An 18,019-nucleotide genomic window follows, 5' to 3' on the forward strand; every position below is an offset into this window, starting at 1 on the left:
CAATAATCCTATAATTTTTAGATTTTTTCTCTAAGATGAGTTTCTTTTATTGACTCTTTATTGACTCTTCGCTTATTTGTCTCTTGACCATCTTTTTTCCCTTGAGGTTTTTTTTTTATCAATTGCAAGTTGGTTTTTTTTCTCCAACTGCTCTGGTGCCAGGTTGACACAGACATGCTCAATTTTTTGGCTACCAATCCACAAAACATAGTTCTCTACTGACTTAGATAAGAAATCTATACTATATCTGTTCAGTCACCAGTGAGTAGGTATTTCAATTCACTCATTGCCTTTGCCTCCAAATTTGTGACAGCGATGACAGCCATGCTGAATGCTGCAATTCTGTATCCATCTGAGACTGGGTGACAGTTTTTAAGGTATTTTATTCTTTACTCAATGGAAACAGATTTTGTGTGAAAGAAAAAAAGCATATTAATACTGTAAAATATGAAGCAATGGGCCACTTTGAGAAAGACTAACTCATATTACAGGATAGGAGGTATCTGTATTTATAGTTGTTAAAGAAATATTTTAATAGGCTTAAAATAAGATGTATTTATGAGATTACAATTTGGTTAAGTAGACAAAAATATTAGTCAAATATTTGAAATGTAAAAGAAAAAAGGGAGAGAGATATGTAGAGAGAAAGAGAAGAAAGATTGAAAGGGGCACAGAGATAAGTAGATACACATAAAGTATTTTATAGATAAAAGACAAAAAATGAGAGCCCGGAGAGATAGCACAGCGGCGGTTGCCTTGCAAGCAGCCGATCCAGGACCAAAGGTGGTTGGTTCAAATCCCGGTGTCCCATATGGTCCCCCGTGCCTGCCAGGAGCTATTTCTGAGCAGACAGCCAGGAGTAACCCCTGAGCACCGCCAGGTGTGGCCCAAAAACAAAAAAACAAAAACAAAAACAAAAAAAAAAAAAAAACAAAAAAAAAAAGACAAAAAGTGAGACCCGGAAGAAAGAAATAGGACCAAAATGGTGTTAAAAGCTGGAACCACAGAAAATCTTGAGATCATCTATAAAAGTATATAGAGGAGTATTTGCCTCAATTTGGGTCAGAGGTGCCTTTCTTCAGCAAAACACTATTATGGAAACTTCAAAGAGCATAACTGTCAAATTTGTACATTAGAAAATTAAAAATACTATACACTTATACAGCAATGAATATTCATGCTTGTGAACTAATAAGGTAAATACAGCTATTTAAAAAAGCTGTGTATTGAAGTTATAATGGCAACAGAAAATGGAACTTTATAAATTACCAAATAAATACAATACTTTTTCTATGATGAACTTGGGTAAAAATTACCCCATATACTTAGCTTTGCCAATGATTCAGTAACAGGGACATTTTATTCATGGCTAAGGGGCATGTAAAATAGTACATCATTTCTGGATAGCAATTTGGAAATACTTTTAAAAAATATGAAAATATTCATGACTTGTGAACCATTTATTTCTTATCCTAAATTATGCCTTAAGGAAATAATCAGACATAAACATAAAAATGTATAATCAAGCATATCCATAGCTACATTCTTTGTAGCAATAAAAATGAAAACAGACTTATTATCTTGCAGAGAATGAAATAACACAATAAAATTTTATATAAACATTAAAGATTATCCTAAGTATATTCAACACCAAGGAGATGAGTTATATGTAATATTCATGTCAAGCTATATGTGAAACATGATTCCTAAATTACTTGATGAAATTTCCACAAACTACATAAATTATTGTCAATAACTAAATTAACATTATAAAATTTTTTCACACTCTTCCAATTAAGAGTTTTACATGAAAAATTGTTTTGTGTAATTAGGATAATCAATAAGTATATTTCCTCCTGATTTATTAAAGTTTACAGTGTCAGTGTATAGTTTTAATTCTAGCATATTTTTCTGTATATCATGTTATTAAATTGCAGCATTATGTAAGTATATACTTTGCTGTAAGTATCACTTCAAAGAATTCCAAACTTGATTACCATTGTATTCAAGGTTAAAAAATATTTTATCAAAAAATATTTTTATCTCCTTAGATATGTTCTAGTGTCCTTTTGCAGTTAATTTTATTTTCTAACAAATACTAGAAAAAAATCTGCATTTTCATTATTTTATCTAGAATTTATGTATGATTTTCAGACACATCCAGACTGTAGTATATGATGATAGTTTATTTTGAGTTTATATTTTAGAAGGAGTATTTAATATATTGTTTGCTCAAATAATTACTCTTGGAATGAAAAGACAATAAGAATTGGTGATAAGAGGGACTGGAGAAATAGTACAGTGACAGGCACTTGCCTTGCATGTGGCCAACCTGCTTTCTATCTCTGCTTCCTTATGGTGCCCCAAGCCTGCCAGGAGTGATCCCTGAATGCAGAGCTCGGAATAAGTCCTGAGAACTGGTGTTATCCCCAAACAGCAAACAAATAAATGCATGTAAAAAGAACTGGAACAAAGAAATCCAAAACAAAGTTCTAGAGGAATCAAATTCAAAGTCTGTAGGGAGATTACTTGTAAAATGAGAACTGAAGTACCAGTTACTATTATTGTGACTGAGTAGATAAAAGAGTATTATTATATTAGTAATATAAATAAATTTCCAATTACAGGAAGTATAGAGACTAGAAAAAAATCAATGTTTCTGAAGCAGAAGGATGGGAAATGGCCCAGAATTGAAGCTAGAGAGTTAAATAGAATCAAATCAGCCAGAATATTACCAACCAAATTGGAATATTTGGATCTTATCCATGGAGAATCATTTTACTTATGTGAGCAACTTGATTCATTTTAATTCTTGGCATTTTAAGAAAATTGAACTGATTGAGGGCCAGAGCCATTGTATGTCAGGTATCTTGCATGCAATCAACCTAGATTCTATCCCTAGCATCCCATATAGTCCCCTGAGTCCACCAGGAGTGATTCCTGAGTGCAGTGTCAGGAGCAACTGCTGAGGTACCAACAGTTGTGGCCACCACCACTCCCAGATTGAGTTTATGGTTCTGTTTAAAAGTGTATTAAATTTGTGTTGCAAGGTTCTACTGCTGAGTTGAGCTATTCAGATTCTGTGAACCTGTACCCTTTTCTGACCTATATAGCCAGCTATTTACTCACAAAGAATTTTATTCAGAAGCAAATATTAAAGATTTATCTTAAAAAAAAAAAGATTTATCATTATATAATTTTCTCGACAATTTTTTTCCAGAATCTCTCCTTAGGATAGTTGCACAGATACAGAATATTAGTTATTTTATCTCCTTTTGTTGTTTTGTTTTTGGGTCAGACCCAGTAGCACTCAGGGGTTACTCCTGGCTCTACGTTCAGAAATCGCTCCTGGCAGGCTCCAGGGACCATCTAGGATACTGGGATTCTAACCACCGTCCTTCTGCAAGCAAAGCAAATGCCCTACCTCCATGCTATTTCTCCATCCCAGTTATTTAATCTCTTGTCTCTACACTTCCTTAATGAGAAAGAATTCCCAGAAAAATCTGTACTGCTTGAGATAGCTGGGGTCTTAGGCATCAACTGCTCTCCCTCTACCAGCACTACTATATTTGGGCATACTGTAAGTGACTTTGCCTGGATCTAGATTCTCACTAATAGATGCATTTAAAAACTATAATAAATCAAATTCTTCTTTAGTGCCTTCACTTTCTAACTTAATGACTCCAGGTTATTATTGAGTTTGATAATACAATATTTTCTCTCACGATGCTTAGAATATTTACTAGGAAGTCCAGGTAGCCATAAACAATAATTATTATATTACATATATGATCATATAGATACATTTTATTTACTTACTAAGAGTATTATCAAGTCTTCTGAATTAGCATATCTTTTGTGCAATGTAAACCCCTGTGACCCCCAAATTTTTTCATAATATTGTCATTCAGGCATAAAAATCCATGGATCATGATTTCATAAGCTATCTAAGTAGAATATCTAAAAATAATGCAGCTGCCTTAAGCTGTATATTATGTATGTAAACATTATTTAGAATGGCAAAACGTCTGAAATTTACCATGTAAACTTGAGAAAGTGTTTATATTTCTGCATCTCAATTTTTTTATATATAAAGTGCAAGTTATAAAAGTTAGAATAGTATTAATAGTTAAGTGAGTATATACATAAGCATATCGGTATAAATGTAAGAGTCATGAAGTTTCTTCATAAGGATTCATTTTCCTGCTTAATAAATACTGTGTCTCCAGAATCAAGGCTTATATACATTTTCTCACCAGATAGGCCTGAATTTATTGCTTAGGACATGCTCCAGCTAGGTAAAATGGAGAAGAAAGAAAGACTGTAGAAGTCAACAGTTAAAAACAAAGCAAGAACAAAAAGCATTAAGAAATTCAGAGCCTTAGACTTTCTGTGCTGACCAGATTTGGATGTTATAGTTGGATTCATAATGTTACTTTGCTTCTTTTCTGATTCTGCCAGGGAACAACTACTACCATTCTTCTGGAAAGTCATAGGAAACATATTAAAGTTTGTTAATTTTTTTAAATATTTGACTGAATCATATTGGAACAGGTACATAAAATACATATAGTTCAGCATCATGTGCACAGATACATTATATAAGCAAAGAAATGTGAATTCAAGTCTGTTTACTAGCTATTAAAATTCTCCATCTATTTTAACTTTTCTGAGTCCCTGATTCCCTGAAACTATTTCTTCATCTAAAATATAAAGAAAAGGTTGCTGTGAATTTCATAAGGCTTTTGAAAAAGATATCAATCATTCATGAAGAAGGCATTATCTAGGCATACACACTGTAGCATGAAGTAAGTGATCAAATCATTACCTTATTGTAATTAGAAGGCTTACGAGATAGTACAATTGTTAAGTTATTTGCATATAAACAGCCTGGATTGATCCCTGAGCACAAAGCCATAAGTAATTTCTGAACATTGCTGGATAGTACTCCAAACCCCAAAATATTGTAATTAATTTTACATTTAAAGATGAGGATTTATAAAAATTATGTGAATATGACTAAAGAGATAGCAGAGAAGATAAAGCATGTGACTTGCAATTGGCTGACCCTATTTTGATTCCTGCTGTCAGATATGTTTCCGATAATCCACCAGGATTAGCTCCTAAGCACTTCTGGGTATTGATCAAAGCTATACCCCCATGGGAAAAATTATGAGAATTTCCAGTTGACTTAGGACCTTAGAGATAGTACATGGGTTAAGGCACTTGCCTTGCATGTGCTTTATCAAGGTTCCAGCCCCAAGACTACATATGGTCCCCAAGAACTGTTAGAAATGAGCCAGGAACACAGTCAGTATTAAGCACTAAATACACCAGCAAGTTTGACCTCCACCTCCTCCAAGAAAATAAAAAAGAAAAGCAAAACAAACAAAAAATAAAAATGTACCACTCTGGGACTGGAGAGATAGTATGGAGGTAAGGCGTTTGCCTTTCATGCAGAAGGATGGTGGTTCGAATCCCGGCATCCCATGTGGTCCCCTTTGCCTGCCAGGGGTGATTTCTAAGCATAGATCCAGAAGTAACCCCTGAGCGCTGCCAGGTGTGACCCAAAAACAAACAAACAAACAAAATGTACCACTCTATCTTGAAGCAGGTACATTTTGTCACTATTATTACTAAATATAAAATTTGATAACAGAATAAAAATAATAATACATTTCACAAAAGACAAAAATAGAAAAAATATGTGGTTTTCATTCGACTTCTTGATTAATCTTCTATCACAGAGCTACTGCTTTGAGGATTTTCCATATTACAAGCCTGTTTCCAAAGTTCAATGATCTTATAGATAAAACCAGTGTTGGCATAACTATCTCAAGCACAGCTATGCAAAGAGAGGTTCTTAGTTCTTCTGGCGAGAAATAAGAGAATGTCTGAGAAGTTATATGGGATATTTGAGCTAGATCTTGTATCCTTTTTAGTATATAATGGTCAAAAGATCTTTTTGTTTATTTTGTTTGGTTCCATACCCTGTAATGCTCAAACCATGTCAGTAGTGGGGAAAAGATTCTGGAATCTATGCAAAACATATACTCCAGCCCTTCAATAACTTCTCCCCTAGTCAGAAGACTTACAAGTTAAAACATTAGTAATTAAATATGAGCATCTCTTTTTGAAATTTATTTTTCTATTTTTAAATTTTATATTCTAAACATATTTCAATTATTTATAGCACTATAACATTTCAGGAGTAGTCTAATTATTCTTCTAAAATTAGAGAAATGAAGTCAAATTAACCAAATAAAAAAGCAAAACCCAGAAAAACACCCCTACTGATTAAGTTGAAACAAAAGAAAAACAAATAAAGATAGCTAAAGGCATAATCTAATATTAAGAATTGAGCACAACATTTTCATATTTTACATATGGTTAAAAGAAACAGGGGAAATCAAAATCGGAAGCCTTTCATTAGTTCTACTAACATATTTCTATTTTCAAATTTCCATTTCTATTTTATTTCTTTTTGTAAACGTGAGATTTCATGTCTAACACTATGTCATTGATGTTATGATTCCAGAATCCAATATTACTACACTACACAAACAAGAAATATCAACATTCTCCACCACAACATCTTTTCTCTATTTTTTTTTTGCCTTGCTTTTTGTTTTGTAAGTGAGCCATATAGCATTATATAATAAACACCATTAGACTGTAAAGGTCACAATGGGAAGGAAAGCAATGCATAACCCCACCACACTTATTGAGCATAAATGGTAGATCTAAAGACCCAAACTGTTTCACCTACCTATATAGCCTCTTTGATAAGAACTTTAGAGAGGAAATGTTGAACATGTTAAAGGAACTTAAAAAAACAACAACAACAACCATGGAACAGACAAAAAATTCAGGAGGATGAAAGCAGAAACAAGTAAACTTCAAACAAAAATGACAGAACTGAACAACTTGGTAGGCGAAAAGAGAAATTCACTGATAGGCCTCACCATCAAAGTAACAGTACTGGGAACAAAATTGGTGAGCTAGATGAGCTGCATAACACCTCCAGAAAACAACAAAAGTTGGAAAGAGTCTTAAAATAAATGAATAGTTGACAAGAGAATTTTGGGATGAATTCAAGAGGAAAAACATATAAATCCCTAAGGGTCAGGAAGATAACTTCCATAAAGAAGCAACAGTCAAATATTTCACTGCTGAGAAATTGCAGAACTGAATAGCTCGTGTACCCAAATACTGGATACCCAAAAGATACCAGCTAAAAGAAATTCAAATAAAAATATAGCAAGACACATCCTAATCAGAATGATGGAAACCACAGATAGAGATAGAATACTTAAAGCAGAAAGGTCAAAAAAATGAAATTACATGCATAAGAACAACCTTAAAATTATAAAGTTCTCTTTTAACAGATATGATTTATTTAGATTTTAGCTGGAGATTCAGAGTTTTACTCAGTTTCCTTCCCAAATATTTTATATATATATATATATATATATATATATATGTATATATATAATGAATTATTTTCCTAGCTTGGCAGAAATATTATTTCCAATGAACATTTATCTAAATATCTATGGTGTGCATGTGTGTATATATAAAATATCTAAGTTCAAAATAACAGCTACAATGATGAATAGCTTTTAAAATATTAAGATCTACAAATATTAACAAGTATGGAAAAGAACATTTCATTTTTATCTGGTCTCCCTAAACTCGATCAAATTTCAGACCATACCAAGAAATTATTCTCTTAGTGAATAGAAGTTTTCAAATTTCAAATTTTAATTTAAGATGTATTTTCATTCTTGGCAGCCTTCTTAAAATTCCTTTTTTATTTTTTTGGTTTTTGGGTCACACCCGGCAGCATTCAGGGATTACTTCTGGCACTATGCTCAGAAATCACTTCTGGCAGGCTCAGGGGACCATATGAGATGCCGGGATTCAAACCACTGACCTTCTGCATAAAAGGCAAACGCCTTACCTCCATGCTATCTCTCTGGCCCCATAATTTTTTAAATATATAAAATCTTTATTTAAGCACCATGATTACAAGCATAATTGTAGTTGGGTTTCAATCATAATCAGAATACCCCCCTTCACCAGTGCAACATTCCCACCACTAATACCTCCCTCTTTTTCCCACCTCTGCCTGTATTCGAGACAGGAATTCTGCTTCTCTCATTTTTTTTTTAACATTTTCATGCTAGTTGTTAGTGTAGTTATTTCCCTAACAGCATTCATTATTCTTTGTGGTGAGCTTCAAATCGTGAGCCTTCTGGTCCTTCTGATCCTTAACTCAAAATCCAGTATTTGGGTACACGAGCTATTCAGTTCTGCAATTTCTCAGCAGTGAAATATTTGACTGTTGTTTCTTTATGGAAGTTATCTTCCTGACCCTTAGGGATTTATATGTTTTTCCTCTTGAATTCATCCCAAAATTCTCTTGTCAACTATTCATTTATTTTAAGACTCTTTCCAACTTTTGTTGTTAAGGATCTTGGCCTTATTACAATAATGTCTTTAATTTTTCTTAAAACCCAGAGATGAGTGAGACTATTCTGTGTCTATCTCTCTCCCTCTGACTTATTTCACTCAGCATAATAGATTCCATGTACATCCATGTATAGGAAAATTTCATGACTTCATCTCTCCTGACAGCTGCATAATATTCCATTGTGTATATGTACCATAGTTTCTTTAGCCATTCATCTGTTGAAGGTCACCTTGGTTGTTTCCAGAGTCTGGTTATTGTAAAAAGCACTGCAATGAACATAGGTGTGAGGAAGAGATTTTTGAATTGTATTTTTGTGTTCCTAGGGTATATCTCTAGGAGTGGTACAGCTGGATCATATGGGAGCTGAATTTCCAGTTTTTTGAGGGTTCTCCATATCATTTTCCATAAAGGCTGGACTAGATGACATTCCCACCAGCAGTGAATGAGAGTCCCTTTCTCTCCTCATCTCCACCAGCACTAATTGTTCTTGTTCTTCATGATGTGTGCCAGTCTCTGTGGTGTGAGATGGTACCTCATTGTTTTGATTTGCATCTCTCTGATGACTAGTGATGTGGAGCATTTTTTTAATGTGTCTTTTGGCCATTTGTATTTCTTCTTTGGAGGAAGTATCTGTTTATTTCTTCTCTTCATTTTTTGATGGGGCTATATGTTTTTTTCTTATTAAGCTCTGTTAGTACCTTGTATATTTTTGACATTAGCCCCTTGTCTGATGGGTATTGGGTGAATAGTTTCTCCCATTCTGTGGATGGCTTTTGTATTCTAGGCACTATTTCCTTTGTGCATGTGTGTGTGGGGGGGGTGTATTTATGTTTTCAGTTAAATAGAAGATGCTCATATATCTTAACTTCTCAAAGTAAACATTTTGCATATTAAAATTTTGCACCCAATTACTAGAAGATATTTTCCCTTCTGCTCCTCAGGAGGAAAGCTGTAAGTAAGCAAATGCAGGTGCTCTCATTTCGGTACCCTGAAGTTTATCCTATTACTGAAAAAAGTAAAGGAGGAAATGAGAGTGTTTACCTTTGCTTTTCCTCGAGCAATTGCTTTGAGAAAGATAACACATATAATTTCATATCACTGTCAATGATTAAAATAACATCTAACTCAGGACTTTTGTTCTTAATATGTAGTACTTTGTCTTCAAGGGTTCAGCACACATTAGCCCATTATTATGCAATATTTCTTTGACATAAGTAGTATTATATATTTATATAATATATAACATATATTATATATACTATATAATATATTTGATGAATTTATATGTAGTGAGCTGAAGAGACTTTGTAAATTACATATCAATAGTTAAATGGGATTTTTAATCCAGGCCCCTGGAGTCTGAAGTTTTTGCTAATATACTATCTTGTAAAAGCTAACCACCCTGTTGTTGTTGTTGTTGTTCTTCTTCTTCTTCTTCTTTTTTCCTCCTCCTCCTTCTTATTCTTCTTTCTTCGTCTTCTTCTTCGTTGTCGTCTTCTTTTCCTCCTCCTCTTCCTCCTCCTCCTCTTCTTCTTTTTCATCATCATCATCCTTGCATTTAAATTTTTCCCTTATCAGCACTATGATGTTTGTCATTAGTCTACAAACTTTATGATTTCCCCCCTATATTAAAAAAGCTCTAACACAGCAGGTCTATAGAGAAAGTGAGAGATGGGTCTTAGGTTTGAAGGAATATAACTTCAAAGCTAGAGACTCAAATAGGGAAAAATGAAACATAGTATGACCAATATCACCTATTTCTTGTTATGGCATAGACTTCCTATTAGCTAGAAGTTAGAGAATTTTTCATCAGTTATTAGCTAGACTTTGTTCTATTAAATAGAGGTTCTAATTTGCATATTTGGAAAGAGGTAGACAGAGAAGAGAGAATGCATATGCATATCTGAATGTAACATTTATTGTTTAAATTATGTAAATTAATTTATCCTGAGGATTATTTTATAAATTAATATCTTTATTTAAACACCTTGATTACATATACGATTGTAGTTGGGTTTCAGTCATGCAAAGAACACCCCCTCTTCATCAGTGCAGCAGTCCCATCACCAATGTCCCAAATCTCCTTCTTCCCCACCCCACCCCCACCTGCACTAGAGACAGGCTTCCTACTTCCCTCATTCGTTCACATTGTTATGATAGTTCTCAATGTAGTTATTTCTCTAACTGAACTCATCACTCTTTTTGGTGAGCTTATGTTGTGAGCTGGACCTTCCAGCCCTCCTCTCTTTTGTCTCTGGGAATTATTGTAAAAAGGTCTTTTATTTTTCTTAAAACCCATAGATGAGTGAGACTATTCTGTGTCTATCTCTCTCCCTCTGACTTATTTCACTCAGCATAATAGACTCCATGTACATCCATGTATAGGAAAATTTCATGATTATATCTCTCCTGACAGCTGCATAATATTCCATTGCATATACTGAAGATTATTTTTAAAAGAAACTAAATTATTCAAGTAAATTTTCCCTTTAATACCCTAAAAGACCTTTGTGAAGTTATTCAAGGAATTTAAGAGAATTGCTTTTCTGTTTATTGTGCCCTACAATGTAATAATTTTCCATTTTACCCCCCTGATAAAGTAACTGTACTTTTTCATATGAATAAGAATTTTAATTTTTAGAATTTGGAGGCCTACTCAAGGGCAGTGTCCAGGGAATACTCGTGGTGGTGCTAAAGATCAAAATGGGGTTGGCCACACGCAAGGCAAGTGCTTTACTTTCAGGCTATATGAAAAAGATTTAGGGCCCAAGATCTCCAGTGTAGAGAAGTGACCTGAATGGAGCTTGCCATATGTCATATATACATATAAAAATATCATTTTCTGGATGATAAGGTTCACTGGGAAGTGTTAGGAAGAAATATGTTAGCCAGTCTTAGAAACTTAGCCAGAACTGTCAAACCATGGAATGGGCCCCCCTGTTCTTATCACAGTAGTGTTTGTGCAGAAAGCAGACAGCAGGCTGAGAAGCTCAGAAATAGAAGGGAATATTAGGAGGCTAATGGGGTAGACAAATGTTCTTATTTGGAGATCTTTTCATTTTATACAAAATGGATGCCACTTAGAGTTATTCAGTTATTTCAATGAATTTTAATCTATTTAAGAATATATTAGCTATAAAATAAGCCAAATGGAAAATATCATAAGTTAAAATAAATTATTTCATTAATTTAAAAACATATTTGAAGGGCTGGAAAGACACTCTTGGGGTTATGGAACCTTCATTGCATCAGAAAAATCCATGGTTGGTTCCTGGCACTGTATATTATCCCTAAATACTGCTAGAAGCAACAAGTGGGCAGAGCCAGGAGTAACACATGAACACAAATGTGTATAAGTCCCAAATGAAATAAGTAATAAAATAAAGTAAAACAAGGTAATAGAGAGAGTAGATAGTTCAGGAGATCAGAAATTGCTTGCAATTTTATCTTCAGTACCACACATGGCTCTTTTACCATTTAGGATATGACCCCCCAAAAAAATTTCATTTGAAAATCATTAAGATTTGCTATTTAGGCTAATGTAAAATGTAGTTATAATGTTTTAGAAAATATTATAAAATGGGGCTGGAGGGATAGTAAAATGGGTAGAGCACTTGCCATGCATGTGGTCAACTTGGTTTTGGACCTGGCAGCACATATGGTCCTCTATGCACAGCCAGGATTGATCCTTGAGTGCAAAGCCAGGAGTTAATCCCTGAGCACAACTGGATGTGGCTCAGAAACAAAAAAAAAAGAAAATACAACCTGAATATGAGGTAAAGATCTGAAAAAACAAATATGTGTATGTATATGTATATATGTGTGTATATGTATGTGTGTGTGTGTGGAGAGAGAGAGAGAGAGAGAGAGAGAGAGAGAGAGAGAGAGAGAGAGAGAGAGAGAGAAATGCGAAGACAGAGAAAGGAGAGAGAAGAGAAAGTAGAGAAAGAGAAACATCTGCAAGTTTTATAACTATTTGTGTGTGGCTAAAGAAACAGGAGAAGGGGCTGAAGATAGCACAACAGTAAAGCATTTGCCTTGCACGTACCCTCCCAGGACGAACTTGGGTTCGATTCTCAGCATCCCATATGGTCTCCAGAGCCTGCCAGGAGCAATTTCTGAGCTCAGAGTCTGGAGTAACCCCTGAGCACCTCTGGGTATGGCCCAAAAACCAAAAAGAAAAAAAAGAAAGAATAAAGAAATAAGAAGAAACAGGAGAAACATGCTTGGGCGTTAATAAATTGCTATAAAATTTATAACACAAATGTTTTTTCTAATAAAAATCCTGAATTATCAAAGACTAAGGTAATATCTGGGTCTAATCTGAAAGCAAACAGGATTATATAATATTAAGGCAAGTGAAGTTATCTACAAAGGATTACCATGGCCTGGTCCTGGTATTTTCTTTGGATACTTAATATCTCCAACTGTACTCTGTACTCTATATTAACTCCTGAAAATGTAGGTTTTAATTAATGTTCAGGTACTATGAATTTCAGGGCTAAAATTACAAACTGAAAAAAATTTGTTGAAATAGTTTTCGAGTGTAGAGACACATTTCACTGTAGATTTTGGAATATTACAAAATATGATATTTCTGGGTCTCATTTTTTATAGGTTATTATTAATTAATCCTGTTATACCTGATATGTAGAAAGAATCACAGTATGCAAAGTGGTACAACACTACATTGAGGATGCCAGAATTTTTAAAAAAGAAATAATAGGGTTTCCGAAAAGAAGAAATTTGAACTTAAATACTGTGGTTCATTTTGGCATTGAGAAAACTTCCATCTCACCTTGATATTTTTTTTTTGTTTGGTTTTTGTTTTTGGGCCACACCCAGTGATGCTCAGGGGTTATTTTTGGCTATGCATTCAGAAATCACTCCTGGCTTGGGGGACTATATGTGATGCTGGGGATCGAACCCAGGTCTGTCCTGGGTCAGTCGCTTGCAAGGCAAACATCCTACTGCTGTGCTATCACTCTGGCCCCATTGACTTGTTTTATTTTTGGGTCACCCTTATCAGTGATCAGGATTTCCTCTTGGCTCTGCACTCTGAGATCACTCCTGAAGGGACTCAGTTACCACCTGTCTATGCTGGAGACTGAACTCTGCTTGGTCATGTGTAAGGTTAATGTGTTACTTACTATATTATATGCTTTCAACCACTCATATAATTTTTTAAAATTTTTTATTGAAACCAGTGATTACAAAGTCCTTCATAGTTGGATTCCAGGCATATCGTGACAGTGAATTAGAGCCATTCCCACAACCAGTGTTGACCTCTCTCTACCAAAGTTCCCAGATTGCATCCTTTACCACCAGCCTTTACCTCTTGGCCTGCCAGTATGACAGACCTATTTTAAGTTTAGATTGTTATAGTTTGGGTCTCTTAATTTTATTGTTGCTGACTTTGGCTTGGATATTCAGTTTTGCCCTTTTTTTCTCCACCAATGCTCCTGAAATCACATGGCCCCTAACCCTATCCTCTTTTATTTTTCTCAGTTTTGTAGAAAATCAAAGAAATATGAGGTAAAACACAAAGTAATTCATGCCGCCAGGTTCCATGAAAAAGGTGGGAGCCCTTATCTAGAAGATAAAAATAAAATAAAAAAATTGAAGAGGAGGCTTGGCAGTTTTGTGTTTATTTGTTTGTTTGCATAGGCACAGCAACATTGAGGAAATTCAAAAGGAAATACCCATAGCCTACAAAACAGGGTGTCCCTAACCATGAAGCATCCTGTCATACTCATATGATTTTTAAATTCCTGTATATAGGAAATAACAAAGATAATCAGTGGAAAATTAGTTTATTTGCATAGCAGAGTTTGTTCAAAGTCAAGCTTGATTTATGCATAGTTTATTGGACTCATTTTTCTAATTTTTAGAATACTGAAAGCAATTCCAGTTGGATTGTGCCAGACTCTTTAGTCTGTTTCAATTTTATCTGTAGATTCCTAGCCATCCATATTCAACACATTTATAAATAAGGACTTTTGATTTAGGAGAAGCTAAACTCCAGGGTTGGACTTGGTCCACTCAATGCTTTATTATCAATAAATTAGATATCTCACAAATCATATCATTTAGATGTATCTCTTTCACATCATTCTATGTGAAAATCTCATTTCATAAAGAGTTTGGGGTTACTGAAAGCCTATTATAGACCTTTTGATAGCAAACAATTCTTGCATAAACTATGCCAAGGATGAAAGAAAAATCTCTTCATGTTCCTTCATCAGTATTTGATCTTCCCCTCATTTGGGCAAAGTATTCTCCAAAGCAATCCCCCAGAGGTTGTGTGCTTCTCTTCTTTAATTGCCACTAGAGAGCTATGAGTCCTCCTATTTCCTGATTCTGCATAGCTATTTCTTAGACCAAAATTATTCAAAAGAAATTAAAGGGGCTGGGAGGATCAAATATGGTATGTTTTCAGTATGGTGCTGTCAAATTTTTGGTGGATTCCTGTACACTTGGAACATGGAGGATAAGTAATGGTAACTGCTACGCTTTAGAATTTCAGTGGAGCAGAGGTTTCACATAGGCCTGACATCATTTACTAGTTTAGAGAGGTTAGAACCTTAGAGCCTTGCTAAATAAAGGCAGCCTCTTAAAGTCTATGAATAGTATTCAGTTGTAGAATCTGAGCATTCTCTTTGCCCTATTGATTGAACTCATGATCACTTATGGGAAACATGCAGCTTTAATTGTCTTGCTTGATTGACTTCATTACCTATTATTATCAGTACCTCCCTTAGTACCTACTTAATAGAAATAAATAGTACGCTTCTACATCTTGTTAGTATGTAGATATTATATCATGTTAAAGGAATTGGTATGTGCAAGGGACTTTCTTAAATACCTCAACCATATCTGCTTAGTTAGTCATAGATATGTGCTTTTTGTCCTTGGTTTTATTTTGCCTTTGTTTTGTTTTTTTGTTTTTTTAAGACCACACCTAGTGAAGCACAGAATTTCCTACTGGTTCTGCACAATGGAGGTGCTGTGGGACCCTATGAGATGCTCCCTAGCATCACATAGTTGAACCTTAATTGGTATAATGCTAGGTAAAGGCCTTACCTGCTCTACTAGATCTCTAGTCCCTGCTATGTACCTTGTAAAAAATTATTCCTTTCGCAAATAAAAATTTCAAACCCGAAGAGGGTGAGAAATTGCTAAAGGCTAAGTAAGAATTGTAATTTGAGATTGAAGCCTGATCTCAGAGTCCTTGGTGTTAGCTACTACATCATTTTCATGGCAAAGAACTCATTTGAACAAAATATTCAGCATTTCTTCTCTCATATAACACTCATCATTGAGAAAACTGAGATACTGGCTTTAGTGCTTTGACCTCTTTAATTGACATGAAGCCAAAGTTCCTCTTTATAGCCTAGGAAGAGTAATTTAGCACTCCATTCAAAATCATATTTTAGTGGCTATCCAGTTTAAATATGTTACTAATTTCTCTGGACCTCACTTGCTTAATCTGTGAGATGGGGGTCTTGGTAATAACTTCTCAATCACAGTCTTTTGTGCTTATGAAATTATGCAATGAATTGGGGGTCACTATCAAAATGCCAGATATGTACACATAAATTGCTATTGTTTCTAAGTCCCCTTTAATCCATTGTAGAAATGAAATGGCACGATAATAGTGACACGTTAATAGAAGAGTATCTGACATAGAAGTATTCTATTACAAGTCATTATTTCACCAGTAAACTAGATTTTCAATATTTCACTAATGAACCAGTGAACATGTGATCATTGGATTTATGGCATATGACCACTATGTAAGAAGCAGCATGCAGTGCGACACATTGAATGAGTATTTATAATATGCCAGGAATGATCGCCTTGTCCCAAATTCTGAACTACACCTCTGTATCACATCTGTTCTCACTTCTTTCCACTCTGCTTCAGAATGAATAATAATCATGGAACTGGGAGTTACTATCTCTCTCAGTTAATTAGAAATGAAAAAACTGTACAGTCAGAGGGCGGGATATGAGGAGGAAAATAAGATAATAGTTCCCCAAGGAGGATGATTCTCTGGGCAGCAAAAGAGCAATTGTACCCACTGAGGTTTGAAGCCTGGGGAACTGGAACTCTTTCCTTCCCAGCCCACACCCCCAACTTCCTGAGTCTGACAGTGAAACTGTCCTGTTTCTTTCTTCAAATCAAAAAGTTCCCCTGGATTTTCGTTCACAACAGGACCCTCAAAGACGAAAAATACAGCGACTTTCGCATAAAAGTCATGCTTTTTTTCATTGGATGATGAGTTTGGGAAACCCAGTCCTAGAAACTCCACCTTCTAGAAGAAAGCATGCCTTGAGGCAAAGAGGCACCTTAAGGGTTAAAGTTGTTTGCAGAGAGAGAGAGAGAGAGAGAGAGAGAGAGAGAGAGAGAGAGAGAGAGAGAGAGAATGAGGTAGGCAAGTAGCCCCAATTTAGGAACTGCCATTTCTAAATAAGCAAAAAATTCAGTCGATGCTGCTTTCAATGAACGAAACAACTTGCCTTGACCACTGTGTGCATGTGTGTGTGTGTGTGTGTGTGTGTGTGTGTGTGTGTGTGTGTATTCAGTAGTTTGCTGTTCTCTCTGTCATTTGCCTATCAATCATATCTTCTGTCTAATCAGGCTGAGACTAGTCAATCACCGTTCATCAAAAATCACAGGACAGTGCTGCCTTTCCCTCCAGCTCAGTTTTCCAATAGCTCTCTATTAATTATGCCCCAGCAATCAAGAAGCAAGTGACTCTCCTATCATTCGGGAGTCATTCTTTCCCTCTGACCTAGTCCCTCCCCCTGTGCCAGTTTCCAGCCCCTCAAAGATGCTTTGTGCAAGAAAGTGCTAGTTCCCTGTTGTGGCTTTATGGATGTTCCCTTCAGCTTTCTTCCAGGCTGCCCCGCCCCTATCCAGGCAAACTGAGCAAAGGGTCCGGGTTTTCCCCCCCAAAGCCTGACTTGCCTTTTGCTAGGAGGAGAGCTGGAGAGGGAGCGCGCGTTTGGAGCGGGCAGCTCTGATTCCAACCCCAGGCTGCTTCATGCAGGCTGTCCCTCTCCTGCCACCCCGTGCATCCCCTCCCCGAAGCAGCTGGCAGGGTGTCTCCATTCAGCCACGTTTGGTATGCACGAGCACGGCTGCAGGCAGAGGGGAGGCAGCTTTCTTAAGAAGGTTCTGTGGCTCAGGCGACGCCTCTTGACTTGTCTCCCAAGTTCCAGGAAGCCTCTGCCCTGATGGAATTTGCAGGTGTGGACATGGCCATGGGATGCCACGGCCGTGGGGGACGGTTTCTCTTCTAGGCACTGCTCAGGGTTGCAGTTTCGGGTGTGCCCGTGGAATTTGCAAAGGGTCATGAATCAAACGGATGCTCCTCGACCCCTAAACTGGACCATCCGGAAGCTGTGCCACGCAGCCTTTCTCCCATCTGTCAGACTTCTGAAGGTACTGTAACTTGCTGCTTTGGCTCTCCTGCTTTTCGGGTCTAAATCGACAACTTCTCGCGCTGGAGCTGGGATGCACCTTTAGGGTAGCCCC

At 35.9% G+C, this 18,019-nt stretch overlaps 1 protein-coding gene across 1 annotated transcript in view; it reads left to right on the forward strand.

Annotated features, from left to right (window-relative positions):
- Positions 1-17,507: 17,507 nt before the first annotated feature.
- The window catches only part of TRPM3 (transient receptor potential cation channel subfamily M member 3), a 621,182-nt gene continuing 620,670 nt past the window's right edge, over positions 17,508-18,019 (forward strand). The window contains 2 exon segments of the mRNA XM_049770922.1: positions 17,508-17,814; positions 17,817-17,926. Coding sequence (XP_049626879.1) covers positions 17,751-17,814; positions 17,817-17,926 — 174 coding nt within the window. The 5' untranslated portion in view covers positions 17,508-17,750.

Source organism: Suncus etruscus, chromosome 3, assembly GCF_024139225.1.
Source record: "Suncus etruscus isolate mSunEtr1 chromosome 3, mSunEtr1.pri.cur, whole genome shotgun sequence".
NCBI classification, from domain to species: Eukaryota; Metazoa; Chordata; class Mammalia; order Eulipotyphla; family Soricidae; genus Suncus; species Suncus etruscus.